Raw genomic sequence first — 19,384 nt, forward strand, 5'->3', positions numbered from 1 at the left:
GACTTCATAATTGATTAGTACTAATGTTCAATGTTCTTGTAATCTTTATAGTTAACTCTACTTTGTAACTAGAAATTAGATAACCTCAAGTTTAGATAACAGTTTGGATTACCATACAATTCGATTGTACAAACAAGCGATTAGAAAATGAAACTTTGACCATTTTAATAAACAATTATTTTTTCGAAATATTCCCAATTATTAACATTCATTTTCCTAAATACTATTAATTACTAACTTTTCATTTCATTCATTTACATTGATTAGCAAACTTTACGATATGCTTTCGTATTTCTTTTAAAACCTAAGTGTCTATATATGTATATCGTCGAGTGTCATCTACCACCTTTAATTTAAGCCTTCAAAAGTTCTGATATTCCTAATACGAAAGTACATTTTAATTAGAGACCCCTTAAAGTCGAGCCAATTTTCTCTGGGTTTCGTTAATTATTTTGGTATCTCTTTTTGAACGTTTTTAAAACCTCTTTCTGAACCTTTGAAGTGCCCCTATCTTAAAATTCAATTTGGTAAATGTAGCTTTGAGGGCGACCACGCATACGGAAATACAGTATTAGCAATAGTTTTTTGCAAATATCTCGAAAACTAAGACAGAGCACCGGGTAGATGTAATGACAAGAGTTGTTCAGAATGTTGTCCTTGACAACATATGTGAAGGTCAAGGTGATCCGAGATGAGTGTGTGTAGTGGCTCGTTAGCAAACCAGTTGAAAGTAGCTGCTCCAATCACTCTTTTTTCGCGAATATCTCGGGAACTAAGGCCGACCGACGGATCATTTATAAAGCAAAGTTGTTCCGAATGATGTCCTTGACAACATATGTCAAGGTGAAGGACATCCGAGATGGCTCCCCTCAAATCTACATTTACCGAAGAGACCCCTTAAAGTCGAATGAGATTTGTCGATTTATCGATTTAGTTTTGGATTTTCATGGAATCCTAAATCCTAAAGTGCGACTGTACTGGAATAGTTCAAAGGTCTGTAGCCAGTCCCTTAAGGGTTAATTAACATGGCAATTAAGAATAATTTAGTAAATTAATCAATTTTATTGAGCATAAATCTTAATCACTTGTCAATATCATTCGTATTCGATGGCGTCTCCTTTATTCGTATCCACGAGCCTTAGCTTCTTTGAACATGGCGACCAAAGAATCCAGGGTTTCCAGAGCAGTGGGTTCAATTTGGTCAGCCGGGAGCAAGAATCCATGACGACCAGTGTCACGAAGTTCATAAGTGTATGTCACTTTCTTGTGGAAGGTACCCTTCACCCAATCCACGGAGCTTCCGGTGGCAACGTCTGAAAAGAAAATGTAACAGATGGGAGCACATACTAATAAATTATCCGATTTTATTCATTTATGAATTAACCCTTAGACAACGAATGCTTTGTCATTATGGTACTTAATTTTTACTCTACCGCTTTAACTGTAAACGATTGAGTGTCTCTTCCAGAGTGGTCGGGATGTATATTCTAATTTATAAATCGTTTACAAAAGAATATTCAAATTTACATGTACATATAGTGGATCATTTTGATCCGCTTGCGTCATTTTCGAAATGTGCATACTTCGAGGGTTAATTAATATTGAATATTCGATATATTATATTTCTTTGTACTTACAAATAGTTTCAGCGACGTTTCCGGTTTGGTATTTGGTTCCATAGCGCTTGGCAAGGGCCTGGATGGTCTTCTGGCCGATTTGGAGCTGAAAATATGCAAAATAAATGTATTCCTTTCTGTCGTCTCATCATCGCCTAATCGGTGAATGAATGATTGTCTTGTTATTGTGCAAACAAAAGTATATCTTTCGATCTTCATTATCGATCGATCGATACGATGAGTCAATTAATTGCTTAAGATGTCACGGAAACACTCAATAACATCAAAAATCTTGATACAATTATCAGCTATACATTCAAGATAAAACCGAAGCATTCATGTGCGCAGTTAATAATAAAACTAAAAATAACTTATCCAGTGGCAGACTAAAATGTATGTGCAATTTCAATGAATGTATCTCTAATTGTGTATCGTCTTGCACACATAAAAAAAGTATGTGTTTCTTAGCGCCCTTGCGGCTGCTTTTAATTTAAATGTTACTCCGAATGAAAACTATTTTACTTACAGATTCACTGTAGTTTTCCAAATGTTGTTTCGTGTGGCCGTAAGGGAACATCAAAAGCTGTGAGTAACTGTGGAAAGCAACATAGGCGTAGAATTTGTTCGAAATCGATTTGATGTAGTCAGACATCGTCTTGGTTTCGGTTTCAGAGAACGCAGCGCTTCCTCCATAAGTTTCACTGCATGGGTTGGTGCTAGCACCGCCAGCTGCAAAATAAACAACAAATGATTTGTTTATTTTCGATCATTTTTCGAAAATATTCACCGACATTTTTCAAAAATAATTCTTATTTAAAGCGAGAAAGCATTTATTTATTTAATTTGCCAACATAGTAAATATAGAGTACTGATTAAAATTTCAGAGCCTAATAAGTTTACATTTTCAACTTTACATTATAACAATCAACCCATTATTTTTATATGAAGCGTACCGTGGATTTTTGCAAGTTGCAACTATTTAGAAATACTGTAAATTACATTTTTGTAAACATCTTTCGTATCACTCGTAACTCTAATAATTTAACCACCCATCATCGTAGAGAATAACTAAAGTGTCCTAACTTTCAAATAAATATAAAAATATAAATATAATTATTGCTTTCTTATAATGATAGTATTGCAATTTATTCAGTTTTGTTTAAATTTTTAAGTAAAACATAGCATTTTGAAGTATGTAACAGTAGTAGCTCACAAGTGTTCCAAGTAATGCAAAATGCATTGAAAAAGAGATCATATTATTTTGTACAGTATTTAAAAAATACTCACACATCCATTTGTAGCCCCAGTTCCTGTTGGGGTCACTTCCGTAGCACAGAGCGTTGTATGGCTTGCGTGTCTTTCTCCATAAGCGGTTCTGAAACAAAATTATCGCCGATCAAGTATACTGATTTAATTTCGCTGGAATACATAAAAAATGAGACAAGGTTCTGCGTAACTATGTAGAGATCATTAAACTGCGGATATGTTTGCTCTTATGATGTGTGCACATTTTTAAATTATTAAGAATCTTGTATATTAACAAGATTATTTTAATTTACATAACATTATGTTCAATCAATGACACAAGCCTTAATAGTTTCTCGCTCACTTTTTAATACTCTTTCGAATCACAGAGTTAACAGATTATAATGCAAAAACTAAAAGTCACCTTCGCTTTCCGATAAAAAAGCAAAACATTAAAAAAACCAATTATCCCATTGCATGCCCCCCATTCTATATTAAACAAATTTTGTTTAGAGTAAATTTAGATGGTGTAATTAAGCGACTCACCCTGTATAATCAATCGATCTTTTCAAATGTTCTTGTAAAATGTAAAACTGAGACAAAAATTAATCTGTTGAGCCCTTTAAGAGTATAAACACCTTTACTATTTTATTAAATAAAAATCAGTTTTAATGATATAAAAATGTGCCTTTGCTTGGTAGCTCTTAACCAGCCGATTTGTATTTTTACTGCGGCAATAATTTGGTTGTGAATTATTTTAGCTAGCCACAATCAAATGGTTAAATGAATTACTATTCCTAATAGTTTTTATTCGAAGTATATCTCTGCTTACCGTGGTGTGCGTGTAGACATATCCGTCAGGGTTGAAAGAGGGGAAGATGTACCATTCGTGACTCTCAGCCAGTGCCCTAACATCAGGTTGCTTGCTAGTCAACAGTTCGTTCAGCATGTACAGGACTGTAGCAGGGGAGATCCATTCTCTAGCATGGATACCACCTTCGAGGAAGATTCCGGGTTTGTTCTGGCCAAAAGTCAGCTTGACACCTTTGATTTGACGACCCTCGTGTGTCTTTCCTCCAACGATCACTTGGACCTTGCCGGGGTGAGCCTTGGCCAAGCTGTCCAAGAAGGAGTAGATCTCTTCCAACTTGTGATAACTTTTCAAATTGAATCCTGCCAGGGGTTGCACTGGTGGTTGTTCGCTGTCGATCAGGGTTTGAACGTCAGGAACGAAGGTCTCGTGGGCGACTCCGTAATTGTCCATCATTGCGATGAATTCCGGTTCCTTGTGGGGAGCTACCATCACGTCAGCAAACTTGCCGACATTGCTGGGCTCTTTCCAGAAGGAGTACTGCAAGATCGTAAAACACATTGTAGAAAATCACATAAAATGAAAAAAACATCTTATTCAATGATACAAGAATAGAAAAACTATGATAACTGGACCGTGGAATTTATGAATCCATGATAAAAATTAATACATCAAATGCAAAACGATAAAGAGGTTTAAAGAATTTAAAACTACTGCGTGTTGGATTATTTTCAGTTCACTAAAATTATTTTGAAAAGAAATAAATGTTCTAAATATATCTTGTATTAATATATAGACAATTTTTATTTTGCATATAACTCCGGTGTCTAAGTATAACAATCACTTTTGTAACTTTCTCACACCCTCGAAGATCTTAATTAAATTTAGTTAGTAGATTATAATAAAAGTTAATTTTCAAGTTTGGTAAAAACATTTTGTCAGTCATATGTGACTGATGTAGCAGCCAAATTGTTAATAACAAACATGATTGACATTTCGTTTCATTTTTTTTTCTTGTTTCACTGTAGAGATTTATTAACACAGTTTAACTGTCAGCTTTTTAAAAATAGGCCAACATTCGATTTGTTATTCTATATTATCTAAATTATTTCCTCGTTCAAAATTACTAAATAAATTGATTTATTCAAACATGCACGAAATTGTGCTTTATTAATAAGTAACGTAAAATTCAAATGAAAGCTCGAAAAATTCGTGGGAGTGACATAGATAATTAAAAACTGGTTGTGTTGGTTATTCTGTAGTTTCAGTGCTAAAAGACAATGTTTCAACATGATTAGATTCAGCCACTTTTGATAGTGGTCTCGTTCTACTTATTTCTTTCGGTGGAAGTACGAGCGATAGCAAGAGTACTTCACAAGTGGTTTTATCGTGCTAAACTACACACTATGTAGGCTAAAGACAGTTTGATTTGGAAACATTTTCATTCTCTGTTTAAGTAGTATGAAAAATTTTAGAAAAGTTTAAATACTAAGAACAATTTCAGAAAATTCTTTTTATTAATTGTATTTTAATGAACTTTGAATGATGAGCATTTATTGGAAAATTTTTATTGCGAACGGACTGAGAGAGAATGGTACTTGTAAACCAACTTATAGAAAAGAGAATTAACCGAGATAATTTAATAACTTTTTATTCAGAATATGGAACTATGCTTTATATATTCCTATACGTTTTACTATACTAATTTATAACGTTTAGTGTATGTTGTATTACTTTTGAAGACCGTAGATTTCATACTAGTCGAAATAAGACGAAAATCATGAAGTATATTTAAAAAATGTTTACTTTATTACTGATCTCTAAACATATTTTTAATGGTATAATATGTTCTATTGTTTAACACTCTGATTGTCACGTGATTCACTGTTACAATTGTTTAGCTAAATTTGAATGTCAATTAGTACGGTAAGATTATAACAAAAAATTACAATAAGATTATTATAAATAGAGTGCACATCTTTATGCGAAATAAAAAGATTCTGCATCGACTACAAGAAACGGGAGCTCGATAGAAATGTCATTCCTTCTTCAATCATTTTGATCAGTTAAAAATAATACACACAAAATCTTAAATTTATTTAATATCATTGTTGTTTTTTTTATCTACTCACACACACACATTTTAATAATTAAAGCTAATAAGCAAATAAATAAATAATAAATAAATAAAAAACTAATAATTAGACTGCAAGAAATAGAAACTAAATTAAATGTTATTTCTTCCCTTAACGATTTTAATACAGGAGGTATCATATACATATATGTATTGACATCTTCAATTTTTAAAATTTTCGAACAATTTTGAATCTCATTCAAATTCTCAGTTACGGATTGAATGAAAAAGTAGATCAGACTTATTAGAAGTTTGGTGCACGCTAACGTGTTAGAAATACTCGAAGAAAATGCGAATGTGCCTACTAAATATTGTCAGTCCAATTACATTATACATACCGAGTCAGAAATCTCTTCGAGGTGACGCAGAATTTCCAGTTGGTCCTCAGTCTGAGGAGTTACACGGAACACCTTGTAGTTGTCATACTTGATTTGCTCAGCTGTCGCTAAGGCGACCAGCGCCAGAAGAAAAACCTTCCACATGTTACTATGCACTAAAAGAACAAATACCACGATTAGTAACAATTACTACTAAAAATCAAATATCAAAACACTCCGTAATCGCGATGAACCAGGTTTTCGAACAGACTAGTCTCAGTTCTCACTGTCTGTAAGCGCACTAGATTTACCAAAACGTTCTCCGAAGGAACAGCTGCGAAGTATTATGCGTATCACTGATTGTGAGTAATTTGTTGGCACTTTGATACAATGGAGGTATAGTATAAATTCAACACGTGCTCGGTATCATATGCTTCGTACAAATTGCATGGAAGTAACCTGAGGCTTCAGTACATTTAACAAATAATGTTTCGAAATACAAGAAATTATAATATGCGATTTCTATCGTTATGAATTCGTTCACGATAAGGTAGAATAAACAAATCTTGACAAATTTGATTAAGAGACTATACTTTTCTGGTCATTTTGAAACTAAAATTAATAGATGTCTCAACTTCAGGCACTATGCATACTTGAATTTCTATTAATTCTCAAGAATGAGTGAATTTCTCATTCAAACACAGACAAGAACATATATGTTATAACAAAAAGTCCGTAGAAAATAAATAAATTTAATCTTTCGACTGCACAAAATTCACGCGAATGATTGATCAACACGAGTGCAAAACTGAACTAAATGTCTGTGAATCCTTTCAACACAATGGAGAGCCACTCTGATGAATGATCTTACCCTGAACGGCAACAACAGTGATTTGTTGTCATCCATTTCCCCGTTGATTCTATTTAAACGCTTCACCTGCACACGACACCACGGAACTCGTCTGGTATAGATCGTTATTTAAAAATCATATCATTGATCAATTAAGAAGCACGTTTATTGGGTCTGAATACATCTTATCAGATCTGTTTCGAGAGAGTTATCTTGTCGATCGCACGCCGTGCCACTCGAAATGTCGTCACGATTTCGCAACCAACGCAGGCGATTTTCGAATCCGGGATATAATTGAAACGTGAAACGTGATTAATAATAATCACTGATTATAGATGCTACGATCGACACTTTTCCCATCCGCGTCACCGATGTAAGGCAAGTCTTCTGCGAATGACTCAGGAACTTGTGATTTCCGTCAAATACGAACGTTGTATTCGCATTCGGTGTCAACAAGTCTTGTATCGTAAAATATTCTTGACGAAATGTAGTTTTTGAAGCGACCCACAATTTTTGCTGAATGTACCAATTTGTTGTGACATTAAAGTTGAATGCAATAATTCAATGCATTTCTTCAATCACGTGTCATTGAGAGAATATTTCTTTTTTAAACTGATTTTTACAACTTGAATTCCTTTATACGTGTAAAGAATTTTACGAGAATAACACAATATATTTTTATAATTTTTCATATAAAATATTTCTCAAACTCTAAAGAGACTTTTTAAAAAGGTACCAAAAGGTACGTTCCTGATTTTTTATATGTATACTACTTCTGGATACATTAAACTTTACATTGCAATTAGTTTTGCGAATTATTTCAAAACGAAAATGGTAACGAAAATTGTGGCTGCTCTTTACTTTATCGGACTCAAAATTTGTGCCTCTCTCTAATTCTAATTATTTCTTATTCTAATTATGATGTATTTGGTATGTAATCCAGTAGATTTGTACCCAGGGCGGCTGCAGATCGAAGTTTCGATCCTGTAGGATCATTGGTTCAGGAGTTATGCTTGCTTAAAGTTGAGCAATCTGCAGTGTTTTCGACAGGTAATGCCGCCGCCATATTGGTTTGTAGTGACGGTCGCGCGCCGCTTACTGAGTTAAGTTCAACCAATCGAAGTTTCGACGTTTTCATGATACACAGCGGATGTTTATGGAATTTTCAATTTTTGTAGACAAATGTTCAGATAGTAAATCACATGAAATCTTATTTGCAGTGGGAGCAGCCTTCGTAGATCGAAAATACATAAAAAATCTTACTACAGCAAAGTATTATTTGTATAATAAGTAAATAAATTCGTTGGGATAATAATTAAGGGAGTTAAAATGAAAAACGCGTTAACGGTTCAAGTAGACGGAAAGAATCGATTGACGAGAGTGTGATACACTTAAGACTATATTTTTGGACATTTGCCTGAAATCTAGATAAGAGAAGAACGTGAAAAGAAAAGTCACACGTTGCGATCAAATCGCGATTATTATCGTGTGTTTTGTAATCAAACCTCTGTCGAAGACTACGAATGATATACAAAGCCGTGTTGATTTTTTTATGAATGTTGTCGGCACAAAGACGATTTAGCTGATTACAACAAATTTTATAAATACTGACAATCAAAGACAAACTTGTCTGGCTATCGAGGATTTGATTAAATTAAATACGGAAGGTCATCAATTATCCGAACTAATTGGGACCGAGATAATCGAACAGTTTTAAAATTACTTATTAATGTATACAGCGGATGTTTATGCAAAATAAAAATTTTCTACGTGAATTACAACAAACTGGAATACAATGTAAATATAGTTTGTTTTCCAATATGTTTAATAATAATAAATTTAAAATAATAGAATCGTACTGTTTAATTCTCCTAATGTTTTCAGTGTTATAAATTACACCTACTCATTTTTGTGATAAATACATAAAATCTGCTGTCTACTTGTTAAGTATAAGAGTATTACTATGCTCTGTAATTGGAAATGTTATATTATATTTTTTTAACCATCGAAGACTGTCTTTTCGGGATCTCTCATTCACTGGTTCGGATAATTGACGCTGTACTGTATAGTGCTCCCCAACCTTTTTATCGCCGCGGACCGGTCAACGTTTGATAATTTTACCGCTGCCCGCTGAGAGGGGGGGGACGTTGATTGTTTATATTTTAGATTGTTTTGATTTAATAATTTTAATTTAATTGTATTTAAATAAATATTCTTTGGGCGGCCCGGTACCATTTGATCTACGGACCGGTACGGGTCCGCGGCCCAGGGGTTGGGGACCACTGCTGCATACCATGAAAACTGAAAATCAAAGAAACACTTGTACATATGTTCATTAAGGATTTTATTAAATGAAGTACAACATGCAAACTAAAAATCAAAGAAACACTTGTAGGCTTATTGAGCACTTTATTAAATTAAATACATACAACACAATAGCTTCATTACATTATTTTTATATTTATGCTATCTGCGAACTCCAAGTTTATACATACATTATCTGCATAACAGTATTATAATATATTTTGTATATTCTTATTAATAAAATGTGACAATAATATAATAATACAATCAATACCAACGTACTGAACTTCTTTTCGGTGAAGAATATGTGTAATATACGCTTGAAATACTGGAATAATAAAACTGTATGCTGGCGCCTTTAACAATATTATGTATTATAATTAGACTGTGAATCTTTATGCAAAATGGCACTGGAGTTAAATAAAAATTGTATTCTTCTTTTAATTGATGTCCTTAAATATTTCTAACATGTCCACTGCTTTCAATTGTACGTGTCCACTATTGTCATAAATGTATAAAATCCGCAGTCTAATTATAATTTTCGTTTATAATATTCGTGACGAACTTAATACGTAATTGTGAACAGTATACCTAAATAAATGATATACTACATATGTATAATCATAGTAATATAATAATATAAATTAAAAGATTGGAATATGTGATGCATGTTTAATTTTGTGAATATTCAGTCGTATCATAAGTAATGTGAAATTTCTTTTCTCAGATAGTAAAATACAAAAATCATAATTATTAGTGTCCTATACATACATATACATATTTTCCCTCATTTTCTGCAATCTATCAAAATAAAATAATGTGTGTGATATATCATTCTGTATTTCACATTACTTATGGGACAACTTAACAGATCCAGTCCATTTAGAATCGAATATGGCGACTTTAATTTGTCGTGGATGTTCCATATCCGAGTTTCGATGCTTGCTGAAACATGGCGACCAAAGAATCCAAAGTCTCTTCTGCAGTGGGTAAAATTTGATTTGCTGGTAGGATAAAACCATATCTTCCTGTGTCTCGAAGCTCATATGTGTACGTTACTGGAATCTTGTAAGTACCGCGCACCCAATCCATTGATCCTCCAGATGCAACATCTGAAAAAAATAAGATAAATATCATTTGAATCAATTGTCTATGTTACCAAATTTTTTACACACTTTTCGCGAACGTTTCTGTCATTTACTAATACATTAAACTATGAAATTACTGTTCCTTCCAAGCAGTGTCAAGCAGTGGCGCACCCAGGATGCAATTTTGGGGGGGGGGGGACGAGTTGAACCCAGCCCTAGGTTTTGCGTGATGACCTTTTTTTTAGCCAACATATCTGTCGAGGGCTATTCCTCGAGTTTAATTTTGGAAGGTAAACATTTTTTTCTTTGGGGGGACTTGGCCCCCTGCCCCCCCTGGGTGTGCCAATGGTGCCAGGTTACCTTCTCTCTACCAATATCGGGCACATGCACGACAGAGATTATTCCCATTCAGATGATAAATTTGAAGTTGCAAAATATGACAGAAATCTTTATATCCATTGATATACAGTGACTCGAATTAATATTCGGACGCTCTAAAAAAGACGTTATTTTTTTAATATTGTACTATACGATTTGAACTTTTTTGGAAAGCTAGAGCAATTAGTTTACTACAGGATGTGAAAAGAAATTTTGTCGACAATTGCAATTAATCGGAATTGTGGCAAAAATACTAAACGTTGCATTTTACAACTTTTTTATGTGGGCCTATATTAAAAATTTTAAAAATAGGTTTTGCAGATCTGTGTCAATTAAACATATTCTGAAAATTTCGTCAAAATCGGTAGACGTTGCATTGAGCTACAAACGTTTAAAGATGGTAAAAATTTCAGATTTTCACCATTTTCGGCCCCTAACTGCAAGAAATCTCAGGATTCTTACATCTTGTAATGCCTGTGATTCAGAGTTGGGCGTTAATCGATTAAAATTTTAATTAAGATTAATTGATTAATGTGTACAATTAAAAAAGTATGTAATCATTGAAAATCGGCGATCTATTCAATCGATTGATGAAGTTAATCGTCAGTCGTTGATTAAAAAAAGAAATCATCAAAAAATTGAGACTGACCTAATCGAATGATGAAGTGAATCGTTAATCGTTGATTAAAAGAAGAAATCATCGAAAAAACGGAGACTGATTCAATCGTAATAAGCAGGGAGATAGAGACAGAGACAGAGAGCGAAGATGAAAGGAATGTAATCGTTAATGGCAGTTAACGACTAAAGTATAAATTTAACTGTTATTCCCAATTAACGATTAATAAGTATTTAATCGTTAACCGCAATTTTTTAACGATTTATAAGTATTTAATCGTTAAACGCAATTAACGACTGAACTAGAAGATTAATTGTTAATTGCGATTAACGATTGAAGTAGAAATTTATTCGTCAATCGTTGATTAAATTTTTGCCCAACTCTGCTGTGTTTTTATCCGCATCAACCGATTAAAATTTTCAATATAGGCCCACATAAAAAAGTTGTAAAGATCCACTATCAGTACTTTTTCTACAATTACGATCAATTGCAATTTTTAAAGGAATTTCTTTTCACATCCTGTGGTAAACTAATTGCCCTAGCTTCCCAAAAAAGTTCGAATCGCATAGTACAATATTAAAAAAGTTCTCGTCTTTTTTAAAGCGTCCGAATATTAATTCGGGTCACTGTGTATCTCGATAACAATTTGGTTCCTTTCAAACATTTTTTTGCGTTGATGTAAAAGAACTTCTACATCAATTTTCTTTGTTGTAAACAATATTCCAGCAAGTTTCTCTTACAAAGTTCAACCGATCCAGAGTGGATTCATCCCTATGACGGACGACCATTACTTTTTGTACACCGTGTAGACTTTGCTTTACACAGCATACGAAGGGTTAAAAAATCCTCACCCATAGACCACAGATTTTCAAAAATTTGGAAATATTCGCCGATAGGTGAATATGTGTTAAAATGAATACTAAATACGTTATCGTCTTTATGCATTCTTTTTGGAGTGAAAAATAAATTGTGAAAAAATACTGTCTTTAAGTATTGAAGAGCTCATTGTGTTAGTTCATTGTTACTTCAAGGAAATGTCTTTGACACTTTTCCATTAAGATTCCGTCCGTGTGACCGTTCGAACTGATAGCTAATCAACATTGCAACCTTGCTGTTGCACGTGGAGCCGAATAATAAACATAGTCCTTCCCACACTTGACCCTGTCTTTTGTCTATTTTAATCAGGCCATGCGTCGCGTCGTCTGTTTAAGAATCAGAATTCACTTACATATTATGTCGGCTATATTTCCGACTTTGTATCTTGTCCCGTATCTCTTCGACAAAGTGTTTATGGAGTAGTTTCCGATTCGGAACAGGTCCGCGTAGTTTTCGACCCTTTTGTTCGTATGGCCGTAGGGGATGAGCAACAGTTGGCTGTAACTGTGGAACGCTATGTACGAAAATATCTTGTCGTGAATGCTGTCGATGTATTCCGACATAGACTTCGTTTCTATCTCTGAGAACGGTTTGTCGCCTGGGTAGATCTCGCTGCATGGATTCGGACTGGTGCCACCCTCTGAGATAATAATAATAATAATTAGACTGCGGATTTTTATGTACAGTCGGTGTACAAAGTATTCGTACACATTAAAAAAACGAATTACTTTTTCAAAATTGGACCCAACTGCTAGAGTTTCTTTTCAGTCGTTAGAAGGATTAGTTTACTAGCTAATGTGTAAATAATTTTTTTTTAAAATTGTTATTGGTCGCAATTGCGAAGGAAATAGTAAATTGTATTTTTTAATTTTTTATCTGTACCTGTAGTGAAAATTTAGAAGGCGCCTTTGGTAGGTCTAAGTAAGTTATACATATACTTGTACAAAGTTTCATCGAAATCGATCAAGGATGTTACGAAATGTAATTGATTGAAAATAGCAAAAATCGTAAGAATCTGCGATTTAAATGAATCGCAAACCGTAATTTCGAAGATTTTTACATCTTACAATGCCCATAGCTTTTTTATCCGTCAACCAATTTCAAGAAAACTTTGTACATAACTTACTCAGATTTACACAATACATGTTTTCATTACGGGCACAGATAAAAAATTAAAAAATCGTGGTCTTTATTGTTCCCCTCGTAATTGCGACCAATTACAATTACAAAAAAAATTCTTTACACGTTAGCTAGTAATCTAACTCTTCTAACGTCTAAAAAAAACTCAAGCTGCCGAGTCCAATATTGAAAAATTTATTCGTTTTTAAAAGGTGTACGATTACTTTGTACACCGACTATGTTTATGAAGAAATTGGCTGGGTGAAAAATGAAACAGGAAAAGATTAGAAAAATCTAAGCATATTGTTATGATGTATTCAACGGAAAAAATCTACTAACAATAAGGGATGAAACAAAATTTTATTTACATAACTCCTGTGGTCCACAATCGGCGCAAAACTTTTTTATTTGGCATAAAGATCCGCAGTCTAATAATATTTAATTACTTATCATTATTTTACATTAAAAAGTTCTAAAATGAAACTTTTAGTATTTTCTCTACAATTCTCAAAAGATATCTCTTCACATCATGTAATGAACTAATTGCTTTAACTTCTCGAAAAAGTTAAAATCGCGTAGTACATTATTTAAAAAGTTATCGTATCTTTTTAGAGTATCCGAATATTAGTGGGAGTCACTGTAAATACACTTACAAAATGGGCCAAAAGTCATTAGGCCATTTCAAAATGGAATAACATTTCTCTTTTAAAAATATTGACATTTATACTTTCATAAACAAAAATACACTTTGACAATTTTAAATGATCTAGTGACTTTCGTGATACTCTGTATATTGCTTAACTAAGTAAAAAAATGAATATGTTAAAGTATAATGCATATATTTAAACTGGCAATTTAAAAATGTGGCCACACTCGACATAGGAGTTAAAAGGGTTAATTTATACTTAACTAAAAATTGGAAGTGTGATAACAAACAAAAAGAAATATTAGTGTCCCAATTAATAAATGATAATTGTTGTGTATTATTTATCAATAGACTGCGGATCTTTATGCAAAATAAAAATGGTCTGCATCGAATGCAAGAAGTAGAAATTAAATTGAATGTTATTTCTTCCCTTAATGATTTTAATAGATAGAGGAAAAATCATATAACATATATTAACATCTTCAATATTTTAAATTTTCCAACAATTTGTATTTCATCTAACTGAATTTTGATATAAATGCATAAAGATCCGCAGTCGATTTATTAATAACCTGCCCAATGGAAGTTCCAATTCCTGTTTGGATCAGCGCCATAGCATCCCCTTCCACTCGGTCGTCTAGTTTTTCGCCAAAGACGATTCTGAACAGAAAATTGTACTTTGCACCATGATATTCTTCTTTTAATTAACCGATCGGTGTTGTCACGCGATTATCGCGCGTTGTATTGGTATCTATCGATTAAGTACAAGAACGTATACATTTCGAATTAAAAAACGTTGCAATTGATTGAAGTTCTTGGCTAATTATAGATAACGACTGATTGCTGATAAAACACTCAGGAGAAACCCAGATTTTATCGGTAATCGATGCGCAGGAACATCGTTTGAATAACTCTGCAGTACGGCAATCTGCGTTTGTTTGTACACAGAATAAATTGTTTCTTTGCCGAATAAACAACTGTTCTAACGAACTTAGGGGTATCCGGGTATAGCCGGAAAAGGTAGTCAAAAATACCCTTGAATCGAATTATATCGACGATGGGTCATTCCATAGGACACCACAAGGAAAAACATACTGTGCAAAGTTTCAACCCTGCATCTCAATCCGGAGGGTAGTTATGGGGTAAAATAAAAAAATCAGTTTTTGGTTTCAGATTTTTAAAGTGAAAATATCCGGTTCGTAAAAAATCAAAAACCTCAAAAAAATCGAAAAAATGCAGATCTCACATGGAAGTTCTAGAGTGTCCACATTTATATTTTTACAGTAGCGATATATTGTTATAGGTATTGTTCATATATTTTTCCACAGTTTTTGGTTTGGTGCGCCGTTGTTAAAAAAAATAAAAACCGATTTTCTCGACGTTTTTTCCGCGAGAAACTAAGCTAATGAATGAATAAAATAGATGAAACTTGTATGAAACCTTTTAAAACTCGCGTTAATCAAATGAGTTGAAGAAGTCCATGAACATTAACAAAAAATGAGATCATAATTCATTAGAAAATACAAGAAGGAAGAATCGGAAGATGAACAGAACAAATTGCCGGTCAATCGATATCATTGATAGCAAACAAAAGTTACTCCGTTTGTAATGGATGATCCTGTGTAACATGCTTATACAACAGTTTGTTAAATGTTTATTTTTACCCTGGTATGCGTGTACTCGTAACCATCCGGGTTGAATACCGGGAAGATGTACCAGTCGTAAGACTCTGCCATGTATCGCACACGGGGATCATCGCTTAGTATTAATTCATTCAGGATGTACGTTACAACGGCTGGTGATATCCATTCTCTGGCATGAATTCCGCCTTCGATGAATATTCCAGGATTTCCTTGCTTGAAAGAGAGCTTGACGCCTCTTATGCTTCTTCCCTCGTAACTGCGACCACCGGTTAGGGGTTTCACGATTGCAGGATGTTGTGCGACAAGAGAATCTAGCCAACGATAAATCTGAAGAGGAAAATAATTGTTAGAAAAATAAAGATACACGAGATAATGCAACCATTCGATTTTTATTCTGAAACATTTTAAGGAATGATTAATGAATTCGACGATATTCAGATAGAGATCGCTTCAATTAGTGGCTAATAAAGAAGCTAAATAATTATCCATATTAAAGTAATAAGCTATAGTAGAAATAAGAGAATGTGAAGTAGATGTCTACAAATATAGATTCAAAAAGATGATCTTAAAATTATTTATTTGATAAGCATCTTAACGTTTGGAGTGGACATGGACACTAATGAATTGTTTGATTGTCTGTTTAGAATTGTAGAATCTGGAAGAACTTAACACGAGAAGAAATAGACTCAGACATTGAAACATAAATATTTAAGTCGTATAATATGTATACTGTAATAAAGATCATTTTTAGAAGTCAATTGTTTAGAAACGAAACGTTTGTAATTGGATAGCAGAATTTAACAAAGAAATAGATAAAAATTTAAGTTTAATTAATCATATGGATTAAATTTCATATGAAATAAATAAATAGAACAAAACAATCGTAGTCTATATTGGGGCCGTAGTCATGCTTCTTCTAAGGATAATTCTTTTTTTTTTAAACGTTCTAATGAGCCGTAATCGTGCACGCCAGTAGATCAAAATTTTTAGAATAACTTCCATGAGGCTGCAAAAAACCCCCATAAAAAATCATTTACAAAATTATATAAAAATTTTTTCTTGTATTTGAAGACTTAAGTCAAAAATATTACGGACTCAAAATGTGTTTTTTTCTCCATCAGTCCCGTAAATATTATTCAAATTTTCGACCGAGAAAGTGTAATGTCTCCTTAAATTATTTTGGTTAAATTGTTTATCATACCGCGTCCAGTCGATGGTAGCCAAACCAATCGAACACTCCCCGCGTGTTTCGCCGTGGATTTTCGTCATCGATGTACCGTTGCACATCGTCCATCATCAATTCAGGATCAAGCTGCGTTGCATTAACAAGACTCATGAACTCTTCGACTTTCTTCGGTGACATCATAACATTCATAGTATCGTTGACCCTCGGCTGTCCCCAGAAATTGTAACCATCCTCATCTTCTATCTTCTTGAGTGCTTCCAGACCGGAAGTGTCCGGAACAAAGATTTTATACAATCTGTATCCATCGTATCGCACCGCCTCTTCAGCATGAGTCACTCCGAGAATGAGAAGCAAATACAATGGTGCCACTATCATGTTAAATATTAAACTATGTCGATCAAACGAGATTTCGATTTAATAAGAATTTCACTTCTACGCCAATTGCCTAACAATTCTCGTCATTATATGTCACTATACAATTTTGTTTCTAGTTTTCCAGAAGACACTCAGCCTTTAACTTCTATGTAGTAGTCTCTGTTTCTATTTGAAAAATTCTGTAATATTTATGTGTAGTAGTTTGAATCTTCACTTTTTATCAGTGCGATTTTGTACTTTTTTCACTCAGCTTTCAATTTTCAACAGTTTTTTACTTTCTTTTTGTTTCCGTTTGGAAAGTTCTGCGGTGTTTATGCAGTAGCTTTAAGCTCCACTTTTCATTAGCGCGTTTTTTTGCTTCTTTCACTCGGCTTTCGATTTCCAACAGTTTTGTAGTTTCTTTTTGGAAACTTCTATAATACTTATGTGTAGTAGTATGAATCTTCACTTTTTATCGGTGCAATTTTGCGGTGTTTTCACTCAGCTTTCAATTTTGAACAGTTTTGTAGTTTCTCTTTGTTTCCGTTTGGAAAGTTCTGCGGTGTTTATGCAGTAGCTTTAAGCTTCACTTTCCATTAGTGCGATCTTGCACATTTTCTTCCGCAGAATAGTTGGACAAACGATTTTCTAACGGGATCTCGAGGAAACTGAACGAGTTCCTCGTCCACGTGAATGAAATCGTGCCAGAAACCACTGATACCGGTTCTAATCCGCCTCGTTTCCTCGCGATGCAACTCCCATGTGCGCGTTTAAGGTGAATCTGCTCGAGCCTTTATATAGATACGCTAAGCAGCCGCAGGCGGTAAAAATATTCTGTACGTGAGATAAGTGTAAACAAAAAAAAGAAAAAAAGAAATACGGGCGACGCATTTGCATGCAAGATGGCCCATGGGAATTCTCGCGTGGTTGCAAAACAAGACCTCTTCATGGTTAAAGACCTCGGAGGTACCGTTCGAATGTATCGATAAAGCCAGGTTGTCGACATTCACCCGCGAAAGAATGCCTTATTCACAAAATGACATTTCTAACGGGTTTCGACGATTTGGAGTACCTTCATGCGACTGCTGATACGAAATTCCTGTATCTCTGAAATGAAAATGCAAAAATAAGTAGACTGCAGATCTTTATGCAAATCCTAAATTTTCTGTACTGAGGACTGAGGACATTCTCGTCGTGTCGGTGAGAAATGAGAAGCACCCGCGGTGAGAAGTGAGAAGGCAAATCGTCACGGAATTATATATTGATCATCATGAATTGTTACATTCTCTGTACCGAGCAGATATTTCCGACGATGTTGGTTTCAATATTAAAAGCAAAACTCGAGGACAAAAAATTCCTAGAAATATATTATTGAAGCATAATTTTAGGAAAATCAACAATTCCTATTTCAAATTTTATATGAGACACCTCAATTTGTGATTTCAAAATATTTCATAAACGAGAATTATTATCTTACACTTTTTTATACATAAATGTTTCAAGGATCGATCTGTGAGAACAGAAATATGTTGAAAAGACTTTACAGTGAAAAATTAGATTGCAAGGTGGTCAAGGGAGTGCTTGTCCACATCGTTGGCAGAAGTATTATAAACATTAAACAGCCAGAAATAATAAATTTATCTGTAAATTGTATTGAATAAATTAATGCGTGCGAATGTTCATGGTTTAAAAGTTATTCTGTATCTCGAGTTTTATTATCTATTTTTACGAAAAAATTAGATGGAAGGTGGTCAAGGGAGTGCTCGTTAACATCATTACCAAAGGAATGGTTATAAACATTAAACAGCCAGAAATAATAAATTTATCTGTAAATTGTATTGAATAAATTAATGCGTGCGAATGTTCATGGTTTAAAAGTTATTCCGTATCTCGAATACTATTAGCCACTTTTACTAAAAAATTAGGTGGTCAGATAGCCAAGGGATTGCTTGTGGACATCGCTAGTAAAATGGAATTGTTATAAACTGACAGGTAGTTGGTAGAGAAATGGGATATCGATTGAACACTTCTCATGGCCATTTCTCTTGGTGATGACACGTCGGGTATCGGCTCTGGCCGGAGCTGAGCTGCAAGCATTGTACGCGCCGTGTCACCTTCGAACCAGAGCCTTCTGCTCTGGTTCGCTTTAGTTTTCCTCTTTGAAAGAATCAGAGCCTTCTGCCTGATTCGCCTTTCATTCC

At 33.9% G+C, this 19,384-nt stretch overlaps 1 protein-coding gene across 1 annotated transcript; it reads right to left on the bottom strand.

The window, feature by feature from the left end:
- Nucleotides 1-1,042: 1,042 nt before the first annotated feature.
- On the bottom strand, nt 1,043-18,290 carry LOC143211734 (uncharacterized). Its single transcript, XM_076429658.1, has 11 exons — nt 16,845-18,290; nt 15,665-15,970; nt 14,573-14,660; nt 12,588-12,875; nt 10,186-10,389; nt 6,145-6,299; nt 3,694-4,212; nt 2,904-2,991; nt 2,143-2,345; nt 1,638-1,722; nt 1,043-1,313 (listed from the first exon to the last, which is right to left on the bottom strand). The coding sequence occupies exons 1-11, from the start codon at nt 17,202-17,204 to the stop codon at nt 1,120-1,122; spliced, it is 2,490 nt and encodes an 829-aa protein (XP_076285773.1). The 5' UTR covers nt 17,205-18,290; the 3' UTR covers nt 1,043-1,119.
- Nucleotides 18,291-19,384: the final 1,094 nt, after the last annotated feature.

This window comes from Lasioglossum baleicum, chromosome 9 (assembly GCF_051020765.1).
Source record: "Lasioglossum baleicum chromosome 9, iyLasBale1, whole genome shotgun sequence".
Taxonomy (NCBI): Eukaryota; Metazoa; Arthropoda; class Insecta; order Hymenoptera; family Halictidae; genus Lasioglossum; species Lasioglossum baleicum.

Excerpts from the sequence above, each read along its gene's own strand:
- LOC143211734 (XM_076429658.1), bottom strand. The coding sequence starts at position 17,204 with ATGATAGTGGCACCATTGTATTTGCTTCTCATTCTCGGAGTGACTCAT. Across the intron at positions 15,971-16,844 it reads GCTACCATCGACTGGACGCG|ATTTATCGTTGGCTAGATTC; the intron begins GTATGATAAACA and ends TTTCCTCTTCAG. Across the intron at positions 14,661-15,664 it reads ACGAGTACACGCATACCAGG|AATCGTCTTTGGCGAAAAAC; the intron begins GTAAAAATAAAC and ends TTTTCTGTTCAG.